Source organism: Lissotriton helveticus, chromosome 6 (assembly GCF_964261635.1).
Source record: "Lissotriton helveticus chromosome 6, aLisHel1.1, whole genome shotgun sequence".
In the NCBI taxonomy this organism is placed as follows: domain Eukaryota; kingdom Metazoa; phylum Chordata; class Amphibia; order Caudata; family Salamandridae; genus Lissotriton; species Lissotriton helveticus.
In genome coordinates, this window is record NC_136067.1 from 1,895,655,249 (window position 1) to 1,895,674,054 (window position 18,806).

The 18,806-nt window shown below is 51.0% G+C and overlaps 1 protein-coding gene across 3 annotated transcripts in view; it reads right to left on the bottom strand.

Annotated features, from left to right (window-relative positions):
- The window catches only part of WDR26 (WD repeat domain 26), a 716,351-nt gene that overhangs the window by 442,488 nt on the left and 255,057 nt on the right, over positions 1-18,806 (bottom strand). For all 3 annotated transcript variants that reach the window (XM_078649852.1, XM_078649853.1, XM_078649851.1), the window contains exon 6: positions 11,463-11,619. In XM_078649852.1, the coding sequence (XP_078505978.1) occupies positions 11,463-11,619 (157 nt within the window). The remainder of the gene's footprint in view (positions 1-11,462; positions 11,620-18,806) is intronic.

Genomic DNA, 18,806 nt, shown 5'->3' on the forward strand with positions numbered 1-18,806 from the left:
CGACTTGTTCGACGAAAAGCGATATGTATGCCAGCACCATTCCGTCCTCTTCTAGACCGTCCTGACTTGCTCAGAAGCGGTCGCTCCTCGCGCTCCCTGGCCATCTGGGTATCGTAGCGCTATACTGCTCACTGACGCTTAGAATTATTTGTGCATTGCTCGCATTGACGATATCATAGCGCTATACTGCTCACTGCCGCTTTTAATTAATTGTGCTTTACTCTCATTGACTGTATCGTAGCGCTATACTGTTAACTGCTGCTTCTAATTAATTGCATTGCTCGCATTGCTTATTTGAAATTATCTGTGCCTGATTGTGCCGGTGCCACTGCCCATAGCATAGCGATATTACAGATTGGGGCACAATCTCGTCCTGTTTCGCTTTTGTTATTGCTGCCATCTTGTTGTTGTGCCTCCTAGCCCATCTCTCCACCCCGCTCCCGCCTCCCAGCAGCTCCTCCCTCGCTCCGCTCCCCTCCACTAATGTCAGAGCAACATACGCGCAGCGGGCCCGCACTATGCGCGCCGAAGGCGCGCCAAAGGTAAGACCGTCTACGCCCGTCCGCGCCTGGACCGCGCCAGACCCCCTGGTCCCCGCAAAGTCCACCCCACCCGCATAACGTACGACGCCGCAACCCTCTCTGCACTCAACTCCGGCCGTCTCCCAGACTGCTACCAAGCCGCCCCAGGACGCACCCATGGACCCTTCATCTGCCACTCCTGCAAGTTCGACTGTATCAGGACCCACACTAAATCCACAAACGCCAAACAGAGCTCCGACACTAACCACCCGAAGTGCATCCTACTCAACACCCGCTCTGTCCACAAACACGCCACTGAACTATGAAACCTACTGGACACCACTAAGCCGGACGTCGCCTTTCTTACAGAAACTTGGATGAACGCCTCATCAGCACCAGACATCGTCATAGCCATCCCGGACGGCAACAAGATCATTCGAAAAGACCGCATCAACCAAACAGCAGGAGGCATAGCCATCGTCCATAAGAACACCATCCGCATCACAACCAGTTCCGACGACAACCTCGCAGCTGCCGAACACCTTCACTTCCAGATTCACACCGACCCTAAGACCACACTCAGAGGCACCCTCATCTACAGACCACCAGGACCCCGCACACAATTCAGCGAAGACATCACCGACTTCATTAGCCCACACGCCCTCCCCTCCGAGGACTACATTCTACTAGGAGACCTCAACTTCCACCTGGAAAAGAACAACGACAGCAACACCACCACCCTTCTGGACAACCTCGCCAATCTCGGACTCAAACAACTGGTAAACACCCCCACCCACTATGCCGGTCACACGCTCGACCCAATCTTCTCCAGCAAACACATCTCCTTCAACCACGCCACAGAACTCCATTGGACGGACCACAGCTGCGTCCACTTCAATTACAGAAAGACCACAACCCACCACCACCCACAACAAATCCCCCGTAGAAACTGGAACAAAATTACCACCGACCAGCTCACCACGTCGCTCTACCAAAACCCTCCCACCAAATCACTAGACCCGAATAAAGCAGCCATCAACTTCACACAATGGATCACACATAGCGCTAACGAATTAGCACCCCTGAAAAACAATCTAAACAAGCCAGGTATCAAAAAAGCCCCCTGGTTCAATGACGAACTCAAGAAATGCAAAAAGATCTGCCGCACCCTCGAGAAAGCCTGGCGAAAAAACCCAACCACAGACAACATGACAGCCCTCAAGAACGCCACCCGCAAACACCATCAGCTGATCCGTTCCACCAAGAAAACAACATTCAAGGATCGACTCGACAACAACGCCCACAACAGCAAGGAACTCTTCAACATCTTTAAAGAGTTTACCAATCCCAGCGCCGGCACCAATGACATCACTCCCTCTCAAGACCTCTGCGACTCTCTAGCCTCGTTCTTCCACAGCAAACTCACTGACATACATAACAGCTTTGGCGACCAGCCCACCCCCCCTACCTCCAAACCAAAGCCCCCCACCACCTACCTTTGCGCCTGGAACCCAATCAGCACTGAGGACACCATCCGCTTGATGAACTCCATCCACTCCGGATCGCCAACCGACCCATGCCCCCACCACATCTTCAACAAAGCCGACTCCATCATCGCACCCCATCTCCGAGATATCATCAACTGCTCCCTCAACACCGCCACCTTCCCGGAAAGCTGGAAACATGCCGAACTCAGCGCCCTCCTGAAGAAACCCACAGCAGACCCCACCGAACTTAAAAACTACCGCCCCATTTCGCTCCTTCCATTCCCTGCCAAAGTCATTGAGAAAACCGTTAACAGTCAGCTCGCCACCTTCCTCGAATCTAACGGCTCCCTAGACCCATCACAGTCCGGCTTCCGAGCCAAACACAGCACCGCGACCGCCCTCATCGCAGCCACAGACGACATTCGAACACTACTTGACAACGGAGAAACAGCGGCCCTCATCCTACTGGACCTCTCCGCAGCATTCGACACGGTCTGTCACAGCACCCTCATAAAACGCCTCAGCAACGTCGGGATTCAAGGAAAAGCATTGGACTGGATCACCTCGTTCCTCACCGGAAGGACCCAGAGAGTCCGCCTCCCCCCTTTCAGATCAGATGCCACTGAAGTCATCTGCGGCGTACCACAAGGATCATCGCTCAGCCCCACCCTCTTCAACGTCTACATGAGCCCCCTCGCATCCATCGCGCGACAACACAACCTCAACATCATCTCCTACGCGGACGACACACAGCTAATCCTCTCCCTCACCAAAGACCCAAACACCGCCAAAACCAACCTACACGAAGGGATGAAAGACGTAGCAGAGTGGATGAAGAACAGCCGTTTAAAACTAAATTCAGACAAGACGTAAGTCCTCATCCTAGGATCCTCCCCCTCTTCCTGGGACAACTCATGGTGGCCACCGGCCCTGGGCAGCGCACCCAAACCAACGGACCACGCAGGCAACCTGGGCTTCATCCTGGATTCCTCCCTCTCGATGACCAGACAAGTCAACGCCGTATCATCATCATGCTTTAACATCCTACGTATGCTCAAAAATATCTTCGTTGGATCCCCACGGAAACAAGAAAGACGGTCACCCATGCTCTTGTCATAAGCCGACTGGACTACGGAAACACCCTCTACGCCGGAACGACAGCCAAATTACAGAAAAAACTCCAACGCATTCAGAACGCCTCCGCCAGACTCATCCTTGACATCCCCCGCCACAATCACATATCCGGTCACCTAAGAGACCTCCACTGGCTCCCAGTTAACAAGAGAATAATGTTCCGTCTCCTCACCCACGCACATAAAGCCCTCTACGACCTAGGACCCAAATACCTCAACACGCGCCTGACCTTCTACACCCCCACCCGCCAACTACGATCGTCCAATCAAGCCCTCACCGCGATCCCACGCATCCAAAGATCCACCATGGGAGGAAGATCTTTCTCCTACTTTGCGGCCAAAGCGTGGAATTCTCTCCCCACCCACCTACGCCTTACACAAAACCACCTATCCTTCAGAAAACAACTAAAAACTTGGATATTTGATAATGAATATGCTACTTACCAGTATGCATCTGTTCTTGGCATGTAGGGCTGCTAACATTCATATCTTTTGCATTAGATCGCCGCCTAGTGTTGGGTCCGGATGATCGCACATTGTTGTCCTGGAAGAGTCTTCGAAGTATCCTGAGATAGGTGGCTCCTCCCCTGGACTACAGTGCGCATGGGCATCGGCTCCATCCCCAGATTGTTTTTAGCCATTGTGGCAGAGATGGAGTGTAAAGTGTAAAGGATGTCCATGCTAATGATTGAATACAAGAGTATGTCTGCAGCTGCGACAGGCACCGGGGAGGAGGGTGGGCGATATGAATGTTAGCAGCCCTACATGCCAAGAACAGATGCATACTGGTAAGTAGCATATTCAGTTCGAGGCATGTGGGCTGCTAAATTCATATCTTTTGCATAGAATAAATAGCAGTCCCTCCATTAGCGGCGGTTGCCTGTGCCAGCTGCAGAAACCTGAAAAAGTGTTTTGAGAACAGCCTGTCCTACAGCTGCCTGCTGCTTGGAATGTACATCAACACAGTAGTGTTTTGTAAAGGTATGTGGTGTAACCCACGTGGCTGCTCTGCAAATGTCTTCTAAGGGAATGTTCCCCAGGAAAGCCATAGATGCCCCCAATTTGCGCGTGGAGTGTGCTCTTGGGGGTATTGTCAAGGTACGTTTTGCCTTTTGATAACATATTTGGATGCACTTAACAATCCACCTGGCTATTCCTGCTTTGGAAATAGGGTTGCCCTTGTGCTGTGGCGAGAAGGCAACAAAAAGCTGTTTTGTTTTCCTAAAGTGTTGTGTCCTGTCAATGTAGTACATCAACGCCCTTCTGACATCCAAAGTATGAAGCATTCTTTCCGCCACCGTTTGTGGGTTTTGGAAGAATGCCGGCAAGTCAATAGTTTGGTTGAGATGAAACTGTGACACCACCTTGGGAAGGAATTTGGGGTTAGTACGTAGTACTACCCTATTTGGATGAATCTGAATGAATGGCTCTTGGATTGTGAGCGCTTGCAGCTCACTAACACGCCTCAGGGATGTAATAGCAATTAGGAAAGCTACTTTCCACGTTAGGAACTGCAGTTCACACGAGTGTAGTGGCTCAAAAGGTGGTCCCATTAGTCTGGTGAGGACCACATTGAGGTTCCACACCGGAGCTGGCGGTGTTCTTGGGGGAATGACTCGTTTTAGGCCTTCAAGAAAAGCTTTAATGGCAGGCACTCTGAAGACAGAGATGCTGCCTATTCTGAAGATAAGCTGCTATGGCGGATAGATGTATCCGAATGGAAGTGTACGCCAGGTTGCACTTGTAAAGATGTAACAGATAGCAAATGATGTTAGGGATAGATGCATCTAGCGGGTTGATGTTATTGGCTGTACAGTAAATGACGAAACGCTTCCATTTTGCAGCATAGCATGCCCTGGTAGTTGGCTTTCTTGCCTCCTTGATGATGTCCATGCATTCTGGAGGTAGGTGAAGGTAGCCAAACTCTAGGACTTCAGGAGCCAGATCGCCAGGTTGAGCTGTTGCGGATCTGGATGCTGAATGTCTCCATGGTTCTGCGTCAAAAGCCTGGGCGTGAGGCGCAGCCTTTGATGCGGTACCACCGAGAGTTCGAGGAACGTGGTGTACCATGCTTGGCGCGCCCACGTTGGAGCAACTAGGATGAGAGTCAGCGAGTGCTGCCTCAGCTTCCTTGCCACCAGCGGTATCAGAGGGGCTGGCGGAAAAGCGTACGCAAATCTGCCTGACCAGTTCATCCATATCGCATTCCCCTGCGACTGTGGGTGAGGGAACCTGGCGGCAAAGTGTTGGCATTTTGCGTTTTCGTTCGTGGCAAACAGGTCTATCTCCGGATGACCCCACTGCTGGAAGTACGGGTGGAGTACAGATGGGTGTAGCTCCCACTCGTGCATTTGATGGCTGTATCTGCTGAGCAGATCCGCCATCTGATTGTCCTTGCCCGGGAGGTGTTCTGCCATTAGGAGAATGTTCCTCTGAATGGCCCACTTCCACATGCTCTGAGCCAGATGAGACAGCTGTGGCGAGTGGGTGCCCCTCTGCTTTTGAATGTAGTACATCGCGGTCATGTTGTCCGTCCGGACTAACACCACCTTGTTGCACAGATGTACAATGAAGGACTTGAGCGCCATGAAGATTGCCATCAGTTCCAGATAATTGATGTGCATCTTCTGTTGCTGCGTCGACCATAGTCCCTGCACCGTGTAAGTGAGCAGATGAGCTCCCCATCCCTGGAGAGATGCGTCCGTTGTCAGGATAATCTGTGGCACTGGGTCTTGGAACAGTCGGCCCTTGCAAAGGTTGTGTGGAGTCCACCAATGCAGAGAGTCGTATGCCCGACTGGTAACCAACACTAGGTCTGTCAATTGTCCCTGAGCCTGTGTCCACTGATGTGCTAGGCACTCCTGGAGCGGACGCATATGTAGACGAGCGTGAGGGACTATGAAGATGCAGGAGGCCATCATGCCAATCAACTGCATGAACACTCTCGCTGGAAGCGAGTGTTGTGGTCTGAACTTTTGGATAAGCGCCTGCATGCTGTCTATCCTGACTTGGTTTGGCTGAGCCATGGCCGTCAGGGTATTGATTGTCGCACCTAGAAATTGCCGGACATGCGCCGGCTGAAGATGGGACTTTGGGTAGTTCAACGTGAAGCCCAGATCGTGAAGGAGGTGAATGGTAGTCGACATGTCCGCGGCGCACTGTTGTTCCGACTTGGCTTGAACGAGCCAGTCGTCTAGGTAGGGGTAGACATGGATGTTCTGCCTCCTGAGGTGCGCCGCTACTGTCGCCAGACACTTGGTAAACACTCTTGGGGCTGTGGTCACTCCGAAGGGTAGGACCTTGAACTGATAATGCTTGCCTTGGATAGTGAACCTGAGGTATTTTCTGTGGGACGGGTGTAGTGGAATGTGGAAATAAGCATCCTTGAGGTCTAAGGTTGCTAAGAAGTCCACTTGGTTTAACAAGGGAAGAATTTGTTGCAATGTAAGCATATGGAAATGTTCCGAGAGTATATACAGGTTGAGGGGACGCAGGTCTAGAATGGGTCTGAGAGATCCGTCCTTCTTTGGAATAAGGAAGTACAGGGAGTACACCCCTGTGCCCTCCTCCTCCACCGGCACGAGCTCGATTGCGCCTTTTTGCAGCATCGCCACTACTTCCTGCTGCAATAAGTGCAAATGCTCTGCGGACATAGGCCGTTGCCTTGGTGGAATGTTGGGTGGAGTGGACTTTAACTCTAGACAATAACCGTACTGGACAAGTTGTAGCACCCACCTGTCTGTGGTGATGTTTCTCCAGACGGGCAGGAACTGCTGTAGTCTCCCCCCGACAGGTGTTAAATGGTCGGGGGGCAGTGACAGAGAGTCACTGTTTGTTTGGGGCAGAGGAGCGGGAGTTGTTGTTTCCTCTGCCACGTCCTCTGGTGCGGTTTCCTCAGTAACCCCCTTTGTTCTGCTTGGGGTACGAGGATTGTGCTCCACCTTTAGAGAATTGTGATTGTTGACCCATCTGTCCTCTGGTGGCTCCACGTGCACCTGAGCGACGAAAATTGTTGCCACGGAACTGTTGTGATTGTAGGGCCCCCATAGACTTAGCAGTTTCGTTGTCTTTTTTAATCTTTTCTAGGGTGGTGTCAACATCAGGACCAAACAGTCTATCAGGATTGACGGGCTGATTGAGTATGGTTGTTTGAATGTCCGGTTTAAACCCCGATATGCGGAGCCACGCCTGTCGTCTCAGCATGACGCTAGTGTTAAAAGCCCTAGCTGCTGTGTCTGCTGCATCAAGTGCACACTTTATGGCTGCATTGGAGATTAGTTTGCCCTCCTCTATAAGCAGTTTGGTACCCTCTTGAAACTGCGGAGGCAGGTGTTGTAAAACTTGCTCAAGGGTGTCGTAATGCGCCCTATCATAACGTGCCAAGAGTGCCTGTGTATTTGCAATACGCCAGAAATTGGCAGCTACCCTTTTGCCCCCTGCCTCTAGCACTTTTGACTCCTTATCCGGGGGAGGAGCTTCACCCGTTGTTTGGGAGTTGGCCCTTTTGCGGGCATTTGCGACCACAAGGGAGTCAGGCGGCAACTGTCCCCGAATGTATGCAGGGTCTGCAGGTGCTGGTCTGTACTTCTTTTCGATACGTGGATTGACCACCCTCGCCCTGGTAGGTTCTTTAAAGATGTCCGCAGCATGCTTGAGGACCCCTTTGAGCATAGGCAGTGTCTTTACTGTCCTTTCAGAGACTGAAAAAGTGTCAAATAGAAAGTCTTCTTCTACTGGGTCAGCATGCATGTCCACATCATGATTAGCAGCTGCCCTTTCAATGAGTGCATGAAAACCTGCAGAATCTTCTGTTGGGGATGCACGTGCACTGAAAGGCTGTGGGTCTTGCCCCACAGTTTGTGTGCCTTGGTCACCCATGTCATCATATGAATCTTGCTGTGCATCGGGTTCATTGATGGGGAAAGTGTATTGGTCATCTTCACCATATCCCTCACCCTCAGAGTGTTCTGGGGAAGGAGTTGGGCTCCTTCTAGGAGGAGGCTGGACAGGTTCCATCAGTGTTGAAGCGTCCTGAGTAAGCCTTTTCCTCTTCAGGGGGATAACATAGGAGTCCACTGGCTGTGAAGTGATCCTCCTCTTGTAAAGGGTCAATTTGCCCGTGTCTGCGTCGATAAAACGCTCAGAATCCTCTTCTGAGTCGAGTAGTCGACCTGAAAGTGCTCCTGACGTTGAAGAATCCGACTTCTTTGGCGTCGATTTTGTTGAAAAGGCCTTCGGCGCCTCTTTTGGCGGCAGAAGGAAGAGAAGTTTACTCGCAGGCTTTGCCGGAATGTCCATCGGCTTCTGTGGCGACGGCATCGGAGCCGACGTAGCAGAGGCCTTCTCCCTGATTCTCTGTAGTGAAGAGGCGATGAGGGACACTCACTTACAGCGGCCTTTGGCGCCGACGAGGAGGTCTTGACCTTGCCCTCGGATCCGACGTCCTGTTGGCCCTTCTGAGTCTTGGACGATGATGCCGCAGCCGTCGACCCAGAGTCCTTGGACCGATGCGTAGATGTTCCAGCTTTCGATCCGTGTGATTTCGCCGGCTCCGTCTCCACCATGCGTCCGACTAACGAAGTCCCAGTCGGAACTGGAGCCGTGTCGCTGGCTTTGGCGGGCTTTGACGGCGTCGCAGCGGTCGACCCGTGCCGAACTCCCTTTTTAGAGGAAACCTCCTCTGGCGCCGATTTCGACACTGTGGAATCGACAGATTTCTTCGACTTCTGTGGACCGGTGGCCGACGGAGTCGATGAAGCAGCGGGTTTAGGTGTTTTTGGTGGGACGGCCGCCATCTTAGGGACGCTCGAATCCATAAGTTTCGGTTTCGATTTAGGGTCGGCCATTTTAGGTGTAGTCGATACCGTAGGTTTCAGTTTCGGTTTCGATACGGTGTGCGCAGCAAGTATGTCCGTGGCCGGGCCTGAAGGTGGGGCCGTGGCTTGCGGTACGGGGTCGTGGGTAAGGCCGACTGGCGATCCCGTGACCCGAGCCTGATCCTCGTAACCTTCGGGGCATAGCTCATCCCCTGAGCTATCTTCCGCGGCCCCATAAACCTCTTCGACGTCCCCTACCTCGTCGACGTATTCAAGGCCTTGACCCACGACTCCGTCGTCGTCTACCGGATCTGCCTCGACTTCCGTCTCGGGCGGGGAGATTTGAAGATGATGGCTCTGGTCCTCCTCTTCTTGGTCGCCGAAGATGTTTTCTAGATCCGGGGCCGCTTGTCTGGCCTCAAGGCGCACCGCGCGCCGAAGCTTGAGTGTCTTTGACCTGAATCTGGCGCAGGCCATGCAGTTGTCTTCATTATGGTCTGGTGAAAGGCATTTGTTACAGACCGGGTGCACGTCGATATGTGGGTATTTGGACCCACAGAGCGGACAGTTTTTAAACGGACTCCGCTCCATGCTGAAAAGTTGCAGTCGTGTTGCGATGAGAAGGCCTCGATGTCCGAAGAGTGAAACGACTCCGCTGATTCCGACTCAAAGAGACGGAAGAACTCGAGACCGTGCGCAAACAATACCGACGCAAGGAATATAAGGCCTTTTGGCCCGTAAAAAGCTAGTTTTTCTCGGTTCCGACAGAGACGTCGAGACCGCATCCGAACCCAATGGCGGAAAAAAACTATCTGGGGATGGAGCCGATGCCCATGCGCATTGTAGTCCAGGGGAGGAGCCACCTATCTCAGGATACTTCGAAGACTCTTCCAGGACAACAATGTGCGATCATCCGGACCCAACACTAGGCGGCGATCTAATGCAAAAGATATGAATTTAGCAGCCCACATGCCTCGAACTTAACGTACCCCCCCCTCCCTCAAGCACCTTGAGACCCTCTGGGTGAGTAGTGCGCTATACAAATTCCAACTTGACTAGACCCAAAGGTATTTGGGGGCCTTTTCGAACCTTCCTTGCCTCACAACAGCAAACCCACCCTTCACAGCAAGGCCAGGGTAAGGAACCAACAGGAGTGGGCTGAAGAAATTACATATTCATGGCATACTTGCATATACCATGTGACATATGACACAAACTGCTTCAGTTACAGCTATACCTTGGAAGGGTTCTGGGGAAGCGGAGTGTATTTCCCTATGACTCTGTATTGACCAAACTAGAGGCTGGGTTTCATAGAATGTCTTTTGCTGCACTGTGTAACTGATGTGCTGTAATGTTATAGATGATGGACTGGATTGAGGTGCCTTTGTACATGATATGCAATGAGACTGAACTTTGTATTCTGTTTTATACTTGCTAAACTGCAAAATAAAGTTAAAAAAAAATGGCAATCACCATAGAGACTAGATTTGGAGTTGCTTAGACTGAAGTCACCTCCAGTACACAGATCCGCTGTGATGGGGAAGTGGCTGAGGATGAAAGACAGCATATTGTTTGATGTACAGTTTGACTTTCAGAAAAATCCTGTGCCAAGGGTTTGAAAAGAAAAAAGTGGGCACCAGACATATCATCAGCGGATTGAAAACTATAAATCTAATCTAAAGTGCCCGAGCTGCAAGTTCTCTTGAAGTTCCCAAAAGGGGAATGCTTCAAAACAAAGGCCCTGGCACAGGATCCAATATCCATACACCTTCAATCTAAGAATAGAGGTTATGAGTTACTAACCTGAGCTGCATGGTGCTGCTTCAAGCATTAGAAGAACGGTAGTTAGAGCAACAAACCAATAATCTTCAGTTTCAATGTACGACAGTCAATTCTACATAAGCAATGGTTGCTCTTTCGGACTATGGAGGCCCAAAGCTTGGTTTGTACCTCCACAAGTTGGCTGTTGTGCTTTATACAGTGAGTCTAAGGAACAACGTAGCTTTCTCAAGTCTAGCCTGCTGTAGTGAGTTACAGAAGGGACTTACATTTACTGGCATAAACTGGTGACAGAAATAACCACATATATGTTCCTAAAACTACTTAGTCAGGTCCGGCGGGACTGTCAGTTGCAAAGACCAATTTGGAAAATGCACTTATAGTATAACAAACACAGAGGAACAGACAAGAGGGGAAAAAAATATGATGAAAAATTAACTACAGAAATTACTTATCAAAGTAACAGGAAAAAATAAGAAGAAATTGCATCAATGGTTCCAGTCCTTAGAGACCACAGAAAAAATGAAAACAGTGAATGTGAGATGGGAAAGGACATGCCTGAACAGCTTCCGGTCATAACAGCCAGGTTGTATTGCCCAAATATTACACTGCATTCGCATTTAGATAGCGCTTATATAGAGGATATGGACATAGTATGAATACAAATTCTTCCCTCTAATTCATAAGTAAAACAGAAAAACCATATTTATTAAAGTTTGTACGTACCGACTACAGACATGGTCTATAAGAAGAGACACAGAGTCTAGATTATTGTCCAGCTTTGTATTGTGGTATAGGCATCTGTCTCGTTGGAGCTCCACTGCTTGTCGCAAAAGAGTTTGTAAGCGTCTGGGAGGAAGCATCACAGAGGGTGGCAAATATGCTGTAGAAAAAAATGGGAAAAGATTTAGAAACACATGAAAAAGGTTTTCAAATTGCACATTTATTAGTTTGATCTCTTGTTCTTCCTGCTGTTCTCCTCAAAAGATGCTCCTCATAGAGCCGCTCGAAAACAGTATACAAATAATGAATATGCTACTTACCAGTATGCATCTGTTCTTGGCATGTAGGGCTGCTAACATTCATATCTTAGCATTAGATCGCCGCCTAGTGTTGGGCTCGGATGATCGCACATTGTTGTCCTGGAAGAGTCTTCGAAGTATCCTGAGATAGGTGGCTCCTCCCCTGGACTACAGTGCGCATGGGCATCGGCTCCATCCCCAGATTGTTTTTCGCCATTGTGGCAGAAGATGGAGTGAAAAGTGTAAAGGATGTCCATGCTAATGAATAAATACAATAGTATATCTGCAGCTGCGACAGGCACCGGGGAGGAGGGCGGGCGATATGAATGTTAGCAGCCCTACATGCCAAGAACAGATGCATACTGGTAAGTAGCATATTCAGTTCGAGGCATGTGGGCTGCTAAATTCATATCTTAGCATAGAATACATAGCAGTCCCTCCATCAGCGGCGGTTGCCCGTGCCAGCTGCAGAAACCTGAAAAAGTGTTTTCAGAACAGCCTGTCCTACAGCAGCTTGCTGCTTGGAATGCACATCAACACAGTAGTGTTTTGTGAAGGTATGTGGTGTAACCCACGTGGCTGCTCTGCAAATATCCTCTAAAGGAATGTTCCCTAGGAAAGCCATGGATGCCCCCAGTTTGCGTGTGGAGTGCGCTCTGGGGGGTATTGTTAAAGTGCGCTTGGCTTTTTGATAACATATCTGGATGCACTTAACAATCCATCTGGCTATCCCTGCTTTGGAAATCGGGTTGCCTTTGTGTTGTGGTGCGAAGGCAACGAAGAGTTGTTGTGTTTTTCTAAAGGGTTGTGTTCTGTCTATGTAGTACATCAACGCCCTCCGTACATCTAAGGTATGGAGCATTCTTTCCGCCACCGTTTGAGGGTTTTGAAAGAATGCTGGTAAGTCAATAGTTTGGTTTAGATGAAACTGTGACACCACCTTCGGAAGGAATTTGGGGTTAGTGCGTAGCACTACCCTATTTGGATGAATTTGAATGAATGGCTCTTGGATTGTGAGCGCCTGCAGCTCACTGACACGCCTCAGAGACGTAAGAGCTACAAGGAAAGCTACTTTCCACGTAAGGAACTGGAGTTCACACGAGTGCAGTGGCTCAAATGGTGGTCCCATCAGTCTGGTGAGAACGACATTGAGGTTCCACACCGGAGCTGGCGGTGTTCTTGGGGGAATGACTCGTTTCAGACCTTCAAGGAAGGCTTTAATGGCGGGCACTCTGAAGACAGAGAGGTGCTGCCTGTTTTGAAGATAAGCCGCTATGGCGGATAGATGTATCCGAATGGAAGTGTACGCTAGATTGCACTTGTAAAGATGCAACAGATAGCAGATGATGTTGGGGATAGATGCATCTAGCGGGTTGATGTCATTGGCTGTACAGTAAATGACAAAACGCTTCCACTTTGCAGCATAGCATGCTCTAGTAGTTGGCTTCCTTGCCTCCTTGATGATGTTTATGCATTCCGGAGGTAGGTTAAGGTATCCAAACTCTAGGACTTCAGGAGCCAGATCGCCAGGTTGAGCTGTTGCGGATCTGGATGCTGAATTTCTCCATGGTTCTGCGTCAAAAGACTGGGCGTGAGGCGCAGTCTTTGATGCGGCACCACTGAGAGTTCGAGGAACGTGGTGTACCAGGCCTGGCGCGCCCACGTTGGAGCAACTAGGATGAGAGTCATCTCGTGCTGCCGTAGCTTTCTTGCGACCAGCGGTATTAGAGGGGCTGGCGGAAAAGCGTACGCAAATTTGCCTGACCAGTTCATCCATATCGCATTCCCCTGCGACTGTGGGTGAGGGAACCTGGCGGCAAAGTGTTGGCATTTTGCGTTCTCTTTTGTGGCAAACAGGTCTATCTCCGGATGACCCCACTGCTGGAAGTACGGGTGGAGGACAGATGGGTGTAACTCCCACTCGTGCATTTGATGGCTGTACCTGCTGAGCAGATCCGCCATCTGATTGTCCTTTCCTGGGAGGTGTTCTGCCATGAGGAAAATGTTCCTCTGAATGGCCCACTTCCACATGCTCTGAGCCAGATGAGACAGCTGTGGCGAGTGGGTGCCTCCCTGCTTTTGAATGTAGTACATCGCGGTCATGTTGTCCGTCCGGACTAGCACGACCTTGTTGCACAGATGTACGATGAAGGACTTGAGCGCCATGAAGATTGCCATCAGTTCCAGATAGTTGATGTGCATCTTCTGTTGCTGCGTCGTCCATAGTCCCTGCACTGTGTAAGTGAGCAGATGAGCTCCCCATCCCTGGAGAGATGCGTCCGTTGTCAGGACAATCTGAGGCACAGGCTCTTGGAACAGTCGGCCCTTGCAAAGGTTGTGTGGAGTCCACCAATGCAGAGAGTCGTATGCCCGACTGGTAACCAACACTAGGTCTGTCAATTGCCCACGAGCCTGTGTCCACTGATTCGCTAAGCACTCCAGGAGCGGGCGCATATGTAGCCGTGCGTGAGGGACTATGAAGATGCAGGAGGCCATCATGCCTATCAACTGCATGAACACTCTCGCTGGAAGTGAGTGTTGTGGCCTGAACTTTTGGATCAGAGACTGCATGCTGTCTATCCTGACTTGGTTTGGTTGAGCCATGGCCGTCAGGGTGTTGATCGTCGCACCTAGGAACTGCCGGACATGTGCTGGTTGTAGATGCGATTTTGGGTAGTTCAGCGAGAAACCCAGATCGTGAAGAAGGTGAATTGTAGTCGACATGTCGGCGGCGCACTGTGGTTCCGACTTGGCTTGTACGAGCCAGTCGTCTAGGTAGGGGTAGACATGGATGTTCTGCCTCCTGAGGTGCGCCGCTACTGTCGCCAGACACTTGGTGAACACCCTCGGGGCTGTGGTGACTCCGAAGGGTAGGACCTTGAACTGGTAGTGCTTGCCTTGAATAGTGAACCTGAGGTATTTCCTGTGGGACGGGTGTAGTGGAATGTGGAAATAAGCATCCTTGAGATCTAAGGTTGCTAAGAAGTCTCCTTGGTTTAGCAAGGGGAGAATCTGTTGCAGTGTAAGCATGTGGAAATGTTCTGATAGTATGTACAGGTTGAGGGGATGTAGATCTAGAATGGGTCTGAGAGATCCGTCCTTCTTTGGAATAAGGAAGTACAGTGAATATACCCCTGTGCCTTCCTCTCCCACCGGCACGAGCTCGATTGCTCCCTTTTGCAGCATCACCACTACTTCTTGCTGCAATAAGAGCAAGTGCTCTGCGGACATAGGCCTTTGCCTTGGCGGGATGTTGGGTGGAGTGGACTTTAACTCTAGGCAATAACCATACTGGACTAGTTGTCGCACCCACCTGTCTGTGGTGATGTTTCTCCAGACGGGCAGGAACTGCTGCAGCCTCCCCCCGACAGGTGTTGAGTGGTCGGGGGGCAGTGACAGAGAGTCACTGTTTGCTTGGAGTAGAGGAGCGGGAGCTGTTGTTACCTCTGCCGCGACCTCTGTTGCTGTTATTTCTGTAACCTCCCTTGTTCTGTTTTGTGAACGAGGATTGTGCTCCACCTTTTGAGAACTGGGATTGTTGACCCATTTGTCCTCTGGTGACTCCACATGCACCTGAGCGACGAGAATTGCTGCCGCGAAACTGTTGTGACTGTAGGGCCCCCATGGACTTAGCAGTTTCTGTGTCCTTTTTTATCTTCTCTAGGGTGGTGTCAACATCTGGACCAAACAGACTATCAGGATTGACTGGCTGATTAAGAATGGTTGTCTGAATATCCGGTTTAAACCCTGAGATGCGGAGCCACGCTTGTCGTCTTAGCATAACGCTAGTGTTGATAGCTCTAGCAGCCGTGTCTGCTGCGTCAAGTGCACACTTGATGGCTGCGTTTGAGATTAGCTTCCCTTCCTCAATAAGCAGTTTGGTGCCCTCTTGGAACTTTGGAGGCAGGTGTTGTACAATCTGTTCTAGGGTGTCGTAGTGCGCCCTATCGTAACGCGCTAAGAGCGCCTGTGTATTGGCAATGCGCCAAAAGTTTGATGCCTGTGCAGCTACCCTTTTGCCCCCTGCCTCTAGCACTTTGGACCCCTTATCCGGGGGAGGAGCTTCACCCGTCGTCTGGGAGTTGGCACGTTTCCTGGCATTGGCGACCACAAGAGAGTCCAGTGGCAACTGTCCCCGAATGTATGCGGGGTCTGCAGGTGCAGGTCTGTACTTTTTTTCAATACGAGGGTTGACCACTCTCGCTCTTGTAGGCTCCTTAAATATGTCCCCAGCATGCTTGAGGACGCCTTTAAGCATAGGCAGTGTCTTTACTGTCCTTTCAGAGACTGAGAACGTGTCGAAAAGGAAGTCTTCCTCAACTGGGTCAGCATGCATGTCCACATCATGATTGGCTGCCGCCCTCTCGAGTAGTGCATGAAAACCTGCTGAGTCCTCAGTCGGGGATGCACGTGCATTAAAAAGTTGCGGGTCCTGCCCCACACCTTGGGTGTTCCGGTCACCAGTGTCATCATATGAATCCGGTTGTGCATCCGGTTCATTGATAGGGAAATTGTACTGCTCGTCCTCATCATACCCCTCACCCGCAGAGTGTTCTGGTGAGGGAGTAGGGCTCCGTCTCGGAGGAGGCTGGATTGGTTCCGTGAGGCCTGAGGCATCAAGGGGCACCCTCTTCTTCTTCAGTGGGATGACATATGGGTCCACTGGCTCCGAAGTGATTTTCCTCTTGTAGAGGGTCAGTTTGCCTGTGTCAGCGTCGATGAAATGCTCTGAATCATCCTCTGATTCGAGTATCCGACGTGGAGGCGGGCCTGCCGGTGAAGAAATCACCTGTTTCGGTGCCGATTTGGTTGAAAAAGCTTTCGGCGCCTCCTTCGGCGGCAAAATAAATAGAAGTTTCCCGGAAGGCTTCGCTGGAGTGTCCTTTTGCGGCTGCGGCGATGGTATCGGAGCCGACGGGGCAAAGGCCTTCTCCCTGATTCTCTGTAGTGATTCGGCTATGGGGGACGCCTCACTCACAGTTTGTTTCGGCGCTGACGAGGATGGTATGATTTTTCCCTCGGATCCGACGTCTTTGTGGGCCTTGTGCGCTTTGGGCGCGGATCCCGTCTTCACCGGCTCCGATTCCTGAGTTCTGGCCGCAGACGTGCCAGACTTCGTTCCGTGTGCCTGCGTAGCCTCCTTGGAGCCGACTTTGGCGGGCTTGGACGGCGTCGTAGCCGTTGACCCGTGCCGACCATCCTTCGTAGAGGACCCCTCCTCTGGCGTCGTTTTCGATTTAGCAGCGTCGACGGACTTCTTCGACTTCTGCGGACCGGAGGTCGACGGAGTCGATGGGGTAGCGGGCACCGTCGTTTTATTTGGTACGGCAGCCATTTTAGGGACACTCGAGTCCTTAGGTTTCAGTTTCGTTTTCGGGTCGGCCATTTTAGATGTTGTCGATCCCGATGGTTTCCGTTTCGGTTTCGAAACAGTCTGCTCAGCAAGTAAGTCCGTGGCCGGGCCCGAAGGCGGGGCTGTGGCTTGCGGCAACGGGTCTTGGGTAAGGCCGACAGGCGATCCCGTGACCCGGTCGGTATCTTCGTAACCTTCGGGGCAGAGCTCGTCCCCCGAGCTATCTGCCGCGGCCCCATATATCTCATCGTCGTCTCCTACCTCGTTGACGTATTCAAGGCCTTGACCCACGACTCCGTCGTCGTCTCCCGGATCCGCCTCGACCTCCGTCTCAGGTGGGGAGATTTGAAGATGATGACCCTGGTCCTCTTCTTCCTGTTCTCCGAAGATGTTCTCCGGATCCGGGGCCGTTTGTCTAGCTTCCATGCGCACCGCGCGCCGAAGCTTGAGAGTCTTCTTGGAGCGGAAATGCGCACAGGCCTTGCACTTGCCGTCGTCGTGGTCGGGCGAAAGGCATTTGTTACACACGGGGTGTAGATCGATGTGTGGGTACTTGGACCCACAAAGCGGGCAGTACTTAAACGGGCTCCGCTCCATGTCCGAAAAGTTTTGCAGTCGAGTCGCGATGAGAAGGCCTCAAAGTTCTGAGAGCGAAAGAGAACTCCGCTTATTCCGGCTCCAAGAGACGGAAGACTCGAGACCGTGCGCAGACAATACCGACGCAAAAAAAATCGAGGCCTTTTGGCCGCTAAAAGTTAGTTTTTCTCGGTTTCGACAGAAAGACGTCGAGACCACATCCGAACCCAATGGCGGAAAAAAACAATCTGGGGATGGAGCCGATGCCCATGCGCACTGTAGTCCAGGGGAGGAGCCACCTATCTCAGGATACTTCGAAGACTCTTCCAGGACAACAATGTGCGATCATCCGAGCCCAACACTAGGCGGCGATCTAATGCTAAGATATGAATTTAGCAGCCCACATGCCTCGAACATAATATTAAGAAGGAATATATTACGCACCCTGTAAGCATCGGTTTGTAGCTTGTAGTGCTTAGATTTGCATGCTCTGCGTACTCCTGCCACCTAGTGTTGATGAAGTTGTGTTGCTATGGCAAGGGGACACCATCCTGTAGGACTGTCATATGGAATTGTTCAGAGAGGATATCGGTTGAGGGGCATGAGGTCAAGGGTAAGATTGAGAAAGCCGCCTTTTTTGGAATTAAAAAGTACAGGGAGAAAATTTGCTCTGGTGCTGGGAGGGCACAGGCTCTATGGTCCCTTTGAGCAGAATGCATGCACCTCTTCTTGAAGGAGATGTTCTGCGCTTCAGGTTTGAGCATGGGGTGGAAGGTTTAGCTAGGTGGAAAAGCACTCAAGACAATATCTGTGTTAGACTATACTTCGAACCCAGTGGTCTGAGATGACATCTTTCCGAACAAGAGAGAAACTTCTGTAACCTTTCCCCGACAGTTGTGATTGCAGGGAATGTGTGGCAAGTCCATGATTTGAGGTGGAGGCACCTTTAGTGGGAGTGCCTCTACATTGGTCTATGTTAGAGTTAACTCTGTGTGAACCATGAATGTTTCCCCTGCCTGTTCATTGGTGTTAAGATTGTGGCAGCTGTTGGTATGATTGCAGCTGTTTTGGGGGAAGTTGCTCTTGCTACACTTATACTCTTGCCTATGAAATTAGCCC